At 38.2% G+C, this 16025-nt stretch overlaps 1 protein-coding gene across 1 annotated transcript in view; it reads right to left on the bottom strand.

Annotated features, from left to right (window-relative positions):
* LOC150090386 (ribitol-5-phosphate xylosyltransferase 1-like) overlaps nt 1-16025 on the bottom strand; it is an 86856-nt gene that overhangs the window by 9924 nt on the left and 60907 nt on the right. Inside the window, exons 3-4 of the mRNA XM_090390296.1 lie at nt 11835-11934; nt 1541-1846 (exon numbers count right to left, since the gene is read on the bottom strand). Coding sequence (XP_090246422.1) covers nt 1541-1846; nt 11835-11934 — 406 coding nt within the window. The remainder of the gene's footprint in view (nt 1-1540; nt 1847-11834; nt 11935-16025) is intronic.

Below are 16025 nucleotides of genomic sequence, written 5' to 3'. Positions count from 1 at the left end.
GGTCCTTTTCATTCTCCACCACTGTCAGTGTAGTACCGCAGAGTTGATACATTGCTCTGGGGTTACTGTTACCCATATGTAGTACTTTACATTTGTCAATGTTAAACTTCATTTGCCACCTCTCAGCCCATCTGTTCAACCTTTCCAGATCCTGTTGCAGCAGCATAGCGTCAGTAGTGTCCTTAACGACCCTGCCAACCTTTGTATCATCTGCAAACTTAGACATTAAACTTGATATCCCATCATCAATATCATTCATAAACACCGAAAACAACAACGGACCCAACACTGATGTGATATGTTCATGATGAACATATGTACTTATTTCACACCAGGGTAAAGTGTCTTAACACACATGGAAACTGTGGAAAAACAGTGGCCATGTCACCAGTCATTTTTGTGTAATTTTTGTTTTGACAAGCAAATAAGATTTGAAAAAATTAAAGGTGTTACTTTTCTTTTAGAACAGTCATTGTAAAGAATGTGCTTCATGGTGGAGAGATATGCTTGCAAATGTAATGAAAGTACTATACATAATTCTAACACTGATCAGGTAAGAGATCTATAACCAATGATGTCACTAATCTGGTGGTTTTCCTATATTTCTTTTTATGGTCTTAATTCATTTGGCGCAAATCAGTTTATCTGCTCTCTCTTAATTTTGTGTTGTTGCTGCAGTGCAAGGATGGGCTGACCTTAGCATATCTTTCAAACCAATATTACCATCACTGACATGCCTAAATCTACTCACATCACCTGTCATATCCCTATAAATGTTTTTAAAACTAATGAATCTCAATGGGCACAACGTTCTCTGCATTCAGGAACTCAATAACTCACCACTGCCCTGCAACCTGGCATGCAGTGTTGAAACTTGCAGATACTGGCAGTAATGTTTAAATTTTTATGTAATACCATTACATTTTGAATACAACACACATAATGGGGAAAAAAATTTTAAGGCATTAGTTTCGGAGTAGCATTGTATTTCCTCAAAATTATAATCTACAGAAATTAAAGTGCAATTATCAACAAGTCGGCAATTATCTTGTTTCTCAATCTATGCACCATACTAATGCACTATGATTCTAATAAAATTTTTGCTGTAACTTGTGGTTAACCTTTTTGAGTCACTATAAAACCATTTTATTCAATTTAGATGAAATTTGTATATACATAATTTAGAAAACTTTAAAAAGAAAAAAATTATAATTTATTATCAGTATTTTGTCTAAAAGTAAAATGAAAAAATTTACTCAAATGCATTAAATTTTTATAGTTGCTAATTATACCTTTTATCTGTTGAATATGTGTTTTTCTTGTTATTTTACAATATAAGACTATTGTAATGATGAAATTATAGAATGTTTTAATGGTAAATGAAAACAAGAAAACAAGTAATCTATTAATTATCATGTTCTTACACATGACAATTAACAGATTATTATGTGAAAATTTTAAAGGTGCTTCAGATTAACAAATTGTAAAATAAAATTATAAAAGAATTAAAACTACTTCTGTTTAAAAAAGGTTGACTTACGTTGCTACTCCAAGTGGCCACTGAAAAAAATGGACGTTGTCCACCAAAGGACTATCATAAACTAGGAATGTAAAGTTCACACGGCCCCCATTAAAGGCCATATATGGAAGGATCCAGTCATTTTGACACTGTTCATTGCCCAAAAGAAGTAAGGCAACATTTTGCAGTTGCTTGAACTGAGGTAAGTACTCTAACCACATCTTCGCAAAGGCCACCTTATCTTCACTACGGCCATTGAGAACAAGGATGAGGTTCTCAACATCAGAAGGAGCTTTTGTAGTAATTACCCCAGGTCCAGTACGAAATCTGGAACACAGAATAAAGTAAAAAGGAATAAAAAATATAGCATTTATGATAGGTCTACTGTTACAAAAGTTAATCGAGGATATCATCAGGGATAAACCCTGCCCATATAAAAAAAAAAAAAAAAAAAAAATTAACAAGTCCATGTCAATGAGAAAAATTAATTTATAAATTTAGTGAATATCCTAAAAATGGATTCACCCAACAACAACAAAACTAGTATAGTGAATGAGATGTGATTGTTACTGTACTGGTATATCTTCACAATGCATTAGCATTAGTAGAGGCATATGATGCAAGAAAGCAAGCTTATGCAGCATCAGCCAAAAAAAAAAAAAAACCTCCCATTTCACCCCTCTATTCGTTCAAAATACCTGTCCAGCTCAGCCTTAAATTTATTTAGGCTATCAACTTCCACAACAAGGGATGGAAGTGTGTTCCACCAACCAACTACCCGCTGGCTAAAGGCAAACTTCTGCACATCTATCCTGCATCTGTCTTTCCTCAATTTCAATTTATGCCCTCTCAGGTGATTATTCTGAGCAAGAGGAAGAATCCCATCAGCACTGAGCATGCTCACACTATTCAAGGCTTTATGCACCTCAATCAGATCACCTTGCATGTGTCCAAGTTTCCAGACACTGTAATTTGCAAAACTTAAGCCTTTCTTCGTATAAGCAACCCTTTGTTCTATTCAATAACCTTGTTGCCCTACTCTGTACTCATTCCAACAGCTCTACATCCTTCTTAAAATGAGGCCTCCAGACCTGTATACAGTACACAAGGTGTGGCCTGATCACTGCAATGAGGTCTCCAGACCTGTATACAGTACACAAGGTGTGGCCTGACCATTGCCTTATACAAGGGGATAATCACCTCATTATATCTGCTAGAAAAATTCCTGTATATCATGACAAGATGAGCTACTCTTGCAGACCGTCTGCACTGCTCAGAAAACTTCATATCTGCCTGCACAATTATGAAAATGAACGAAAAGGTCCCAGGTCCTTTTCGCTGTTTACCACTGTCAGTGTAGTACCACAGAATTTATACGTTGCTCTGGGGTTACTGCTTCCCATATGTAGCACTTTACATTTGTCAATGTTAAACACATTTGCCACCTCTCAGCCCATCTGCTGAACTTTTCTAGATCCTGTTGCAGCAGCATACTGTCATTAGTGACCTTAACAACCCTGCCAACCTTCGTATCATCTACAAACTTCGACATTAAGCTTGATATACCATCATCAATATCATTCATAAATACAGAAAACAACAATGGATCCAACACTGAATCCCGAGGGACTCCACCAATAACATTAGTCCACAATGAGCAGTGTCCATTGATTACCACTATCTGTCTTCACCCACTCAACCATCCCTTTATCCATAGCAGCAATTTGCCTCCAATGCCACACTGCTCCAATTTGTTCAACAGTCTTCCATGTGCAACAGTATCAAAAGTCTTTCTAAGAACCAAATATATGATATCAAAGTAATTCGCTGCATCCAGTTCCTTTGTGACCGCATCATAGTATCCAATCAAATTGGTCAGGCAAGACTTTCCCGTAACAAAACCATGCTGTGTCCGAGCTATAAGTGAAGTCTTGTTTAGATGATCCTGCAGTGCTTCTTTAACCAGTGCCTCCATTAATTTTCCTGGAACAGAAGTTAAACTAACAGGTCTATAATTACTTGTGTTGCCCTTTGATCCTCCTTTGCGAATTGGGGTCACATCTGCACATCTCCAGTCCATGGTTACCTCCCCCTAAGTCCAAAGAAGCTCTCATAATTATGGCTATGAGTTTGCTTACTTCTTTTGATGCCTCCTGTAATATAGCTGGACTGATCCCATCCACCCCGGGTGCCTTTTTTATGTTTATCTTCAACTATTTCTCCACCACTTTCCTCTCAGTTATTACAAAATCATCAAGCACACTTCCAGAGTTTAATTCACCTCTGGCATTCCCCTCCCTGAATAACTGCTCATGTGTGAATGTAGATGCAAAATACTCATTTAGTTTGTTAGCCACCTGAGCAGGATCATCAACAGTTGAACCATCAATATCCAGTGGACCAATCTGATTCATCCCTTTCCTTCTAGAGTTTACATAGGTCAAGAACTCTTTGCTGTTTTTCTTTGCATACTTTGCCAAAGATTTCTCATAATCTGCTTTTGCCTGCCTAATCTCCTTTGTGACTTGGTTACAGACCAGCTTATATCTATTATAGGCTTCCATGTCACCCATTAATTTATATGCATCTCATGCATTTTTCTTCTCTGCCATGTCTCATTAGTTCATCTAACATCCATTTAAGCCTAAACCTTGAACAATATTTCTTAGTTGGTATTTAAAGCCTAGTAGCTTTCAAGATAAATTCTTTGAATGCTTTCCATTTTGAATTTGCTGTTGGTAACATCATCAGTTGGTCCCACCTTATAAAATTTAAATACTGTATCAGACCACTGTAGTCGCCTTTACAAAAGCAAAAACCCTTCCCTTTACTCCTGATGGTAGTTACCTCTATGAGTAAATCCCACTTCAGCACACTGTGATCACTGCCACCTAGTGGTTCCTTTATCTGCAGATTCTTAATGCATGAAGAATCGCTACTAATAATCAGATCAAGAGTATTACTCCCTCTAGAAGCCTCCAGAACATGCTGATGTAGAAACAATCATCCAATAAATGCACAAAAGCCTTGCTACTGTGTGAGTGACCAACCCTATGCTGCTGCAACAGGATCTGGAAAGGTTGAGCAGATGGGCTGAGAGGTGGCAAATGAAGTTTAAGGTTGACAAATGTAAAGTACTACATATGGGAAACAGTAACCCCAGAGCAATGAATCAACTCTGTGGTACTATACTGACAGTGGTAGAGAATGAAAAGGACCTGGGTGTAATTGTGCAGGCAGATATGAAGTTTTCTCAGCACTGCAGACGGGCTGCAAGAGTAGCTCGTGGTGTCATGTCAATGATATACAGGAATTTTTCTATCAGGGATAAGGAGGTGATTATTCCCATGTATAAGGCAATGGTCAGACCACAACTTGAGTACTGTATACAGGTCTGGAGGCCTCATTTGAAGAAGGATGTAGAGCTGCTGGAATGAGTACAGAGAAGGGCAACAAGATTAGTGAATGGAACAAAGGGTTGCTCTTACGAAGAAAGGCTTAAGTTTTGCAAATTACAGTGTCTGGAGACTAGGCACCGGCGAGGTGATCTGATAGAGGTGTATACTAGGCTTTACATACCAACTAAGAAATACTGTTCAAGGTTTAGGCCTAAATGGTTGTCAGATGAACTAATGAGGCATATGGCAGAGAAGAAAAATGCATGGGATACATACAAATTAACACGTGACACGGACGCCTATGATAGATACAAGTTGATCTGTAACCAAGTTACAAAGGAGGTTAGGCAGGCGAAGGCAGATTACGAGAGATCCTTGGCAAGGGATGCGAAGAAAAACAGCAAAGAGTTCTTTACTTATGTAAACTCTAGAAGGAAGGGGATGAATCAGATTGGTCCACTTGAGATCGATGGGTCAACTGTTGATGACCCTGCTCGGGTAGCTAACAAACTAAATGAATATTTTGCATCGACATTCACACATGAGGAGTTATTCAGCGAGGGGAATGCCAGAGGTGTATTCAACTCTAGCAGTAAGCTAGAGAATCTTGTAATAACTGAGAGCAAAGTGGAGGAGAAATTGTTGAAGATAAACACAAGAAAGGCACCTGGGGTGGATGGGATCTATCCAGTTATATTAAAGGAGGCAGCAAAGGAGGTAAGCAAACCCTTAGCCATAATTATGAGAGCTTCCTTGGACTCAGGGGAGGTACCCATTGACTGGAGATGTGCAAATGTGACCCCAATTCACAAAGGGGGATCAAAGGCTGACACAAGTAATTATAGACCTGTGAGTTTAACTTCTGTTCCCGGAAAATTAATGGAGGCACTGGTGAAAGAAGCACTGCAGGATCATCTAGACAAGACTTCAGTTATAGCTAGGACACAGCATGGTTTTGTTAAGGGGAAGTCTTGCCTGACCAATTTGATTGGATACTATGATGCAGTCACAAAAGAACTGGATGCAGGGAATAACTTTGATATTATATACTTGGATCTTAGAAAGGCTTTTGATACTGTTGCACATGGAAGACTGCTGCACAAATTGGAGCAGTGTGGCATTGGAGGCAAGTTGCTGCTATGGATAAAGGGGTGGTTGAGGGGGAGAAGACAGAGAGTGGTAATCAATGGACACTGCTCATCGTGGACTAATGTTATTAGTGGAGTCCCTCAGGGTTCAGTATTGGGGCCTTTATTGTTTTCTGTATTTATAAATGATATTGATGATGGTATATCAGGCTTAATGTCCAAGTTTGCAGACGATACGAAGGTTGGCAGGGTTGTCAAGGACACTACTGACACTATGCTGCTGCAACAGGATTTGGAAAGGTTGAGCAGATGGGCTTCGAGGTGGCAAATGAAGTTTAACATTGACAAATGTAAAGTACTACATATGGGAAACAGCAACCCCAGAGCAACGTATCAACTCTGTGGTACTACACTGACAGTGGTAGAGAATGAAAGGGACCTGGGGGTGGTGGTGCAGGCAGATATGAAGTTCTCTGAGCAGTGCAGACGAGCTGCAAGAGTAGCTCATGGTGTATTGTCAATGATATATAGGAATTTTTCTAGCAGGGATAAGGAGGTGATTATTCCCTTGTATAAGGCAATGGTCAGGCCACACCTAGAGTACTGTATACAGGCCTGGAGGCCTCATTTCAGGAAGGATGTAGAGCTGCTGGAACGAGTACAGAGAAGGGCAACTAGATTGGTGAATGGGACAAAGGGGTTCTCTTACGAAGAAAGGCTTAAGTTTTGCAAATTACAGTGTCTGGAAACTAGGCACCAGCGGGGTGATCTGATAGAGGTGTACAAAGCCTTGAATGGTTTGAGCATGCTCAATGCTGATGGGATTCTTCCTCTAGCTCAGAAAAATCACCTGAGAGGGCATAAATTCAAATTGAGGAAAGACAGATGTAGGATAGATGTGCGGAAATTTGCCTTTAGCCAGCGGGTGGTTGGTGGGTGGAACAGACTTCCATCCCTTGTCGTGGAAGTTGATAGCCTAAATAAGTTTAAGGCTCAGCTGGACAGGTATTTCGAACGAACAGAGGGGTGAAGTGGAAGTGGTTATTTTTATTTATTTATGTTACTTAATTTTTTTTTTTTTTTTTTTTTTGGCTGATGCTGCATAAGCTTGCTTTCTTGCATCAAATGCCTCTACTAATGCTAATGCTAATAAAGTCTTGAATGGTTTGAGTATGCTCAATGCCGATGGGATTCTTACTCTTGCTCATAATAATCACCTGAGAGGGCATAAATTCAAATTGAGGAAAGACAGACATAGGACAGATGTGCAGAAATTTGCCTTTAGCCAGCAGGTAGTTGGTTGGTGGAACAGATTTCCATCCCTTTTTGTGGAAATTGATAGCCTAAATAAATTTAAGGCTCAGCTGGACAGGTATTTCAAACGAACAGAGGGATGAAATGGGAGTGGAGTTTTTTTTTTTTTTTTTGGCTGATGCTGCATAAGCTTGCTTTCTTGCATCATATGCCTCTACTAATGCTAATGCTAACCCACAAATTCCAGTCAATATCTGGGAAATTAAAATCCCCTGTTATAAGACTCTGATTTACTGGCCCACTATTTCCCTGTACAATTTCTTATGGTACTCATCAGAGTCATTAGGTCTATAACACACTCCTACTCTCAATTTTGATCTCCCAATGCTTATGTCACACCAAACTGACTCGACACTGCACTGCCCAGCGATGTCGACTGGCTTCACTTCCTTGGATTTTATATGTTTCTTAATTAATAGCATAACCCCTCCTCCCTTCCTATCCCGTCTATCCTTCCTGTACACATTGTACTCCCCAAATTGCAGTTCTGCATTCCTTATATCTGTGTGACACCATGTCTCTGATATCCCAACAATATCTGCCTTTGATGTTTCGAACAATACCTCAAATTCACCAAATTTATTTACCAAACTCCTAGCATTGGTGTATGTGCATGTATACATGCACCTGTTTCTATTCTTAGCTACCCTAACACAACCCATGTGCCCATGTGTTTACTTGTACTGCAATGACTCCCAGCAGTCTCTGAAATACCCTGCATCTTGTTTTCCAGGCTGCTACTCATTCCAATAGAAACATTGCAAGAATCACTTTCATCTCTGCAAGTGGCTACTATTAATCTATTACTCCTTGTATCCCCCCAAGCTTGCAGTTTTCCGACCCACCTAAGACTGCCGATAGCATCAATAGCATCAGCAAATATTCTTGCACCCTTTTTATTTAAGTGTATCCCATCCCTGTAGAAGCAGTCTCTTCTGTTAACAAGTACAGAGCAGGCTGAAAAAAATTCTCCGCCTTGAGCCTTGCACAAACGTTCCAGGGCCAAATTGATCGACAAGGCTCTCATCATATACTCCCTCCTATCGTGTCTGGGCAGAATTGCAGACACTTTCAAATTCAACCCTAATTCACGGATTTTTTTCAACAGTGACCTGTACTTGTTAAGTAATTCTGCCGGTCTACTACTCTTAATATCATTAGTGCCAACGTGTACAACAATATCACCTTTTGTGCCCTTAAAGATGATGTTCACTCTACAACATCATCAATCTTTGCCCCTGGCAAACATACCCTGGTCCTGTTCCACCTATCCTTTTTACATACCATGTTCCCCGTTTCCCTGACAATAGAGTCACCAACAACTACTAGTTCCTGTGGGATCAGTGCATTCTGCCTTGGGGGTTGCCGCTGTGTTGCATGATGACCAAGTGCAAGCCTTGGTGTTGATGTGGGCAGCTGAGGGGCAAAGATTGATGGGCCCCTCAATTTAGATCCATCAAGGACATCCACCCTGTCCTTCAAGCTTTCATACAGGCCCATAACAATGCTGAGTTGTCACCTGATTTCCTCACACTCCTTACATCGCGCACACACAAAGACATTCCCCTTGGCAATATCATGTCCCGTACCTGATTGCTCCACAAGCATCAAGCAAGCAGTCCATTTTAAAAGGCTGTAATTCAGAAGGCAACTGCCCCCCTCAGTTCTCCCCTGAGCCACAGCACTCCCATTAGTTTGAGCCTTTTGCTTTGCTGCTCTGGTCCGAGTCATGATTTCAATTCAATTTCAATTACAGTACAAAATTATAACCCTAAACTTGTATCCCAACGCAGTTATAACACTATATATCTATACATTTTTTTCAGTATCGAATATTATCTCCAAGTTCCATTATATAACTTCCATATCAAGTTATGTATTAATTAATTATGTTACGTTTGTAAATCTAAGTGTTATATGTATTTAGTTAAAAAGTACAATTTAATTGACAATGAAGTTTAACAAGATTAATAAATTTTACTGATTTATCAATAATACTATATATTATACTAAGCTAATGCTATCTGGTACAGGATATAACTTGTATTGTATAACAATGGCGGCAAGTTACGATCAGTAAATCTACTGACACTTAAGTATTAATTAACTTCCAAAATTTCACTGTCTCAATTCAGAATAAACCAAGGACCTTGACTAGGTCTATAAGCTACTTATAGAAAATAATTTAATATAACAATTAGTCAATAAAGTGGCTAAATATAGCTAAAAAACTTCCCGTTCGCTAGAGCTGCAAAATACGTGGATTGTTTTGCAGTTCACAAACAGTTTGATGGTTCCCAGTTTACAAACGTAAACTGGGAACCATGCAGTGCATCATTCTTCTTACTATTACAAGGGCATGCTGCACAGTTAGCAACCCAGCCCTTCAGGTTCTTGCGGGCGTCTTTCCGCTTGATCCGGAGGTTATTCGAAAGGGCCTCCACTACTGTCTATCCAGGGGTATACCAGCAACTATCCTTGGACACTCCATCAATAACCTGAATGAAATCAGGCAGGAAAAGAAAAAAATTGCCATCCTACTACTTCAGACCTGGCAGGACAGATGGACTGCTACCGACAAGGGCCCAATCACCAAGAAATTTATACCTTATGTGAATGCCGTATTTCCTAAATCTCCAAATTGGTTTTCTCCTGGTCTTTATACCACCTACCTCATTACTGGACACGGATCAATAAACCATAAATTAACATCCATGGGAATCATTGACAACCCCCTACTGTGCATGTGGTGAAATAGAAGACTGGAACCATCTAGTATATACCTGTCAACACTATGAGGACCTCCGCAGCATCCTGTTTACTCGTATACAAGATAACCATCAAGGAAATGAACACTTATTCATCACAGAAGAAAACTACTACTATGAGTTTACCAAGTTTGCACAAGCCCTCTTCACAAGCCGGAGCACCCTATTGCCAACACAAAATAGGAACAACCCAAACATCTGATCCTTACCTAACTGGCCAACCGATCTTAACCTGGATAAGATCAACTGGCGTATGGGCCACCTCATTCCTCAGTGGCAACTTGCACACGGCTCTCTTGCTGTCTTATTTATCGTCCTTCCCAGGTTCCCCTTTCAACTGATGGCGCTTATTGCTCCATCGATAACATGGAGGATGCCTTCGCCTACATCCTCCATATTTCTAGCTATACCCTCCTTTCTTGCGTACACTCTGTACTTCCCCGACTCTACCTTTTTTTTTTTTTTTTTTTGTCTCCGTCCAGGAAGCTCTGGCAACCCTGGTGGAGACAAGCCAGAGAATAATGGGCGTACTGGCTACCTCCTAGTGGTGTGTGCGGGCAACGTGGAGTCCCACCAGGGGCCCTGCGGCCAAATGCCAGGACACACAACAGAACCTAATGCAATATGTCATATACAGCATACAACACTTTTCTGGCATTTACATTAGAACTGTATTCCTTCACAGCGAACATATGGCGCAGATGTGGGAAACCACAGGTGGTGCCTGACCCTAATACTATGCACACTATGCAGTCCTAGGATTTCATTCAAGTTTGAACTTGAATTGGAAATATACACACTGGCATACTATTGTCTCATAAATCTAAGACAAGTCCATAAGTCTGAACTTGAAAATGATGAACAATTCCCTTTCTTGATGTTTCCATTCACTATAATAGCACTTCCATCATGAGAATGATGGTGCTATTATATTATCATTAGCCAATGATAACTATATGTCATTTTGTTTAAGAAATATCAACTCATGACAGCATTATAGACTTTTAAATTTTCCATGTAAAAAAAATACTATGATATATTTTTTAAACAATAGCTACTAACAATATGCAAATAATATTTTTCCTATGAATCTATATACTGTTGTTTGGACAGTAAATAAGGAAAAAATTAATAAATAATACATATAAAAAAAGTTTGCCTTGGGTTTTAAATTTTATTTATTTCCAATGAAATGGTGTTATTTTATGAAGTTGAAAAGTTCTATCATTGTTTTATGTTATATTTAATCAATAGATTAAATTAATTATATAGATAAATAGATTAGCATGCACATTATTGCTCATTAAGTATTTTGATAATTATCAAAAAGTAGTGGTATATTTATTTCATGCCCAACTCTAACCAAGTGAAGTCTTAGTTTTATTCATGGAGAGGTTTTTACACAAATTCATTCAACATTTTAGAGGGCTGTGGTATCACAAAGTGAGACCCCCCCCCCTGTGATAAGCAATTAAATTTTAGTGTAGCAGCTAGCCCCATGAATCCATTTAACATAAAGAAATTATATGTGCAACAACTGGTTAACCAATCATGTACAAAATATTTTGCACTCTGAAATTTGTTCAGCAAATGAACACTTATTTACATCAGTTATGCAAAAAAGTAAAGGTGCTGCAGAAATTAGTCAACCGAAAAGATGTTGTTTTTCAACACTATTATACCAGAACAATAACCAGCTTATTGCTGTCCACTGGAGAGTAAATTACATTGAGAAAGAAAAACTTACTTGAATTTAACATTATCAATTTTTTTGAAGCCATAGCTCCATACACCGTCCATCTTTTTCTCCAATTTTCCATTGAAAATATGTTCCCATAAGAATAGGCCTTGTAAAAAATAAAAAGGGAATAGTCAGATATATCTATGTAGCATAAATACAGAAATATATTTATTAGCATTATCACCTTTACAGTTGTTATTACTAACATGACAAATAAACTACCATTTGAATATTAAAAAAAAAAAAAAATCTAAGTAACACCCTACAAATATTTCCTTTTGCTTCAACATCACAAAGCATGCAATGAAAATACTACAAAAAAGAAGCCAAAATTAAGTTGCAAGAAATTTTCTTGCAATTTTTAAAATTTTGGAGGAAAACTGTTCACTGATTAACAGATAAAGAACACAAAAATTCGATACTATGACAATTACAAATATACGTACAATTGCAGACATGAAAATTTCAAAAGTGAGAAGAGCGGAAAAGTTCAGTTCCCCCTTTCTTTTGAACACAGAACATCGCTAGAAATTGAAAATAGACGTGACCAAAGAGGAGCAGGGTAATGAATGAATGAATGTAATGAATGAATAAAGCAGAAACAAGTTTTTGGATTTGATAAGCAGCATGTTGGTAAACAGATCATTAATATTGAAATCAACAAGTTGATCTGATGGGAACTGGATGTTTTCAATGTGAATAGCTAGTTCAAGAGTTTTTATGATTAAGATCAAGGCCTTGGGGGGGGGGGGGGGAATACCACCATCTTTTTGCACTCAAACTTTGGCTGAGATCTGTTGATGATAATTTAGTGGCTTGGTAGCCCAGCACTGATATCCTGAAAGATTTCAACCTTCACCTCAACAGGCAACAGTCCTAGGATTTCATTCAAGTTTGAACTTGAACTGGAAATAAGCACACTGGCATACTATTGTCTCATAAACTTAAGTTCTTAAGTTTGAACTTGAAAATGATGGACAATCCCCTTTCTAGATGTTTCCGTTCACTATAATAGCACTTCCATCATGAGAATGATGAAAGTGCTATTACACTATCATTCATTATCATGGTCTACTGCAAGCCCAGTGACATTTGGAAATATCAGAATTTCCATTTCAACCATAAAATCTGGAATCATCTGGGATCATCATCATGGAATCATTATCTAATACACATAATCATCCAGAGTGGTCAATTCCACATGCCCAAGAGTTTCATCCTATTGTATTTCCTTCACATTTATCCCTCATAATAACAATAAAACAGAAAATAGTACCAAAAAAAAAAAAAAAAAAAAGGATATATGCTCACACACTGCTCATAGTGTGCCAGCTCCTATGGTAGTCTAGTCCACATGGTATACAGCCCTTATTACAGAAGACACAACCTTAACTGAGATTAAGTTATACCACCATGTTGGAGGCTGCTGAGAAGTACTGAAGGCCACATTTTCCAATCACCAATACTTTGTCAAGAGAAAATATGTCTTCCTCATTTAAAACTTATCCTCCCAATCAACTGAAAGATTGATAAGGTCACCATTAGACTAGGATGCTTGTTATTTGGTTTTTAGGAGCATTAGCAACTAAGGCCATATTGCTCCGGGATATGCGGTGGTCATTCCCTGACCTTTCCGCATCCTCCATATTTGGTGGTGACGGGCTCGAACCCCGGTCTAATCAAGAAGCGTGTGCTACGCACTGCTGCTCCTTCCCACCTGGCTACGGAGGCGCCTTGACTAGGATGCCTGATGCTCTTTAAATCTACCAACCTCAGTATTTTCAGCATAATGGTCCACCACAAGCTGACCTGTGATGACACTCACTTACACCACACTTGAAAGCTAAAACAATTGCAATTAAACATCTTAGATCTAGCTCCATTCATTCCTTCCCTCTTTTCTTGAGCAGGACTTTGTCCTACCTCATCATCTGAAGGTCTTTCTCTCTTTCTCTTTTACTTTAATTTTCTTTATTTATCATTTGAGCCACACTATTCATTTGTGTATTTCACTCATTAGGACTAGCAGCCAGGTTTCTGATTTCAGTTGAAATATGCATTTTGACTGAATATTTCTCTTGTGTTTATTCTTATGTTTAACTTTGAGTATGTTTCTTTGTCTTTAGTTATTTACTTCTTAGAAATTTAACTAGTTTTAACAAAGAAAAAGTTTTTATCAACTTCTTTTAAATGCATTTAAATGTTTCCATGGCGCAGTTCCACCTATCTTTTGTTAGAATCAATATGCTGCAATGCAATTTACTGTAGCTGAATAGGTTATGAATCCCAGATCAATATTTGCACTGTGATTATTACATGTACTTGTGCAACTTCTAAATTATGTTTTCTGCAGGAATAAATAATCCTCATTTTGTCTGATAATTTACTCACTCAGCTGCTTTCAGTGATTCAATGTTTAACTAGCTGGAAGTAAATATCTTGATCAACCTTCATGCCATGGATGAGATTCATGGCATGAAAGTTGCTTTCTTATGCAGGAACATTTTTTGTTGATTGCAGATGCAGTGTTCACAGTAATAATTTCAAAGTAAACAGTCTTCAAGCAGCATACTACTGGCAGGATCATACTTATGAACAGCTGCATGAGATGCTAGCCTCGGGCCTCACCACAGAGGGGAGCCTCGCTTAGAGATTACAGATCCTGGCCTCTGTAATCTCAAAGTTTTAAAGCAATTTCTTTTTTTAACGATCTAAATACTTGTACCTACCATGTAAACAGAGACAGGTGAAATTTACCGAAAGTGTGGATGACTCATTTCTGTGAAAGAACAGATTAATTTCCAGAATAAAAAAAAATCACTCTCTCCGAATTCTCTAATAGGGTGTAACAGTAGAACACAGGTTGACCGCAGCATATTATGCACATCAGGAATATGCCTTAATCTTTTCCCCTGGCTACGAACACAAGAAAGCATGTCTAAAAAATATATAAATTCATACACCGACCACTGAATAAAATTTAAAATTTAATATGATTACAATCTTTACACAAAAATATTTACAATAAACTATTGCGGAATGCTAAAAACTGTAATAAAAGATCATTTACAATAAAATTTGCTAAAATATAAAACATTAAAAGCGTTAAAAACCTGAAGCTTTCGGGAGCGTCAGCTCCCTTCTTCAACAAGAAAGCAGTTGATCAGAGAGACTTCTCAGTACAGTACATAGGAGTTGGTTGTAAATGTGTTATGGACACCACTAAATTGTGAAATGTACCTTTAGTTCTTAATTCGTGCATTCTACAGCAGCAGCTCTATTGCCGAAATGCCATAGGTGCGAATAGCGTGTACCCACGTCTCTCTAAATCCATTTGTTATATGGAAATTTTATTCGTCCTACGGAAACTATTTTAATTGGACCACCTATAGTTTCTCTGAGTTGAAACTAAACTCTGTTGCAACACACAGTTTAGTTCAGTACTGTTCTTTATAATTCACAGTATTGCAACATTTGTGTTTAAACAGATCAGTAAAAATAATTGTTTTTTTTTGGACTCTGGTATCTTTAAAAGGGGGCCCTGCAAGAGCTTAGCACCTCAGGCCTCGAGAAATGTAAGTATGTGCCAGTAGTCAGGAAACAGTCCTGACTACTGGCATATTTGAGCTAACTATCTCATGCACTATATCACTGGTATACTTTATATCAATGAAATCCAAGTATGTGTTTTGTTGCTGAAGTTCATTTCCAGGAATAGTACTCTGTTATTAGAATTATTCTAGGACTAATCACATTCCACACAGTTTTGAAGAATGTCTTACTGCTGTTTGGTTTTAATGAAACAATCAATGTATTGCTGCAGGACTTATGTGGAGTGCATTTAGCTTATTATAACAGTGCTTCAGCCTGAACCAGACTAGTATTTTGGATATGCTGTCCAAAACAGACTGATGTTAAGAGAGATTGATATAGCAATACTAAATACAACTGAAATCTTCAATGTTATTGTGACCCCCCCCCCCCTGTGAAATAGGTATTTCTCAATGAAATACCCTATTGCATAGGTAGAAGGATCTGTTAAAGCAACAGCAGGAAACTGCTGCCTAGTGCAAATAACTTCAGCGAACATCCAACTTCATTAATGCTGTTAGAATTAATGTCCAAGTACAATTTAAATTTTAATGTACCAATTTCTTTAGAACTATTGGCACGGACTGAAAGATAATTGCACCATAA

Source organism: Mastigoproctus giganteus, chromosome 2 (genome assembly GCF_048544385.1).
Source record: "Mastigoproctus giganteus isolate SK-2022 chromosome 2, ASM4854438v1, whole genome shotgun sequence".
Lineage (NCBI taxonomy): Eukaryota > Metazoa > Arthropoda > Arachnida > Uropygi > Thelyphonidae > Mastigoproctus > Mastigoproctus giganteus.
This window is presented reverse-complemented; position numbering and strand designations above follow the sequence as displayed.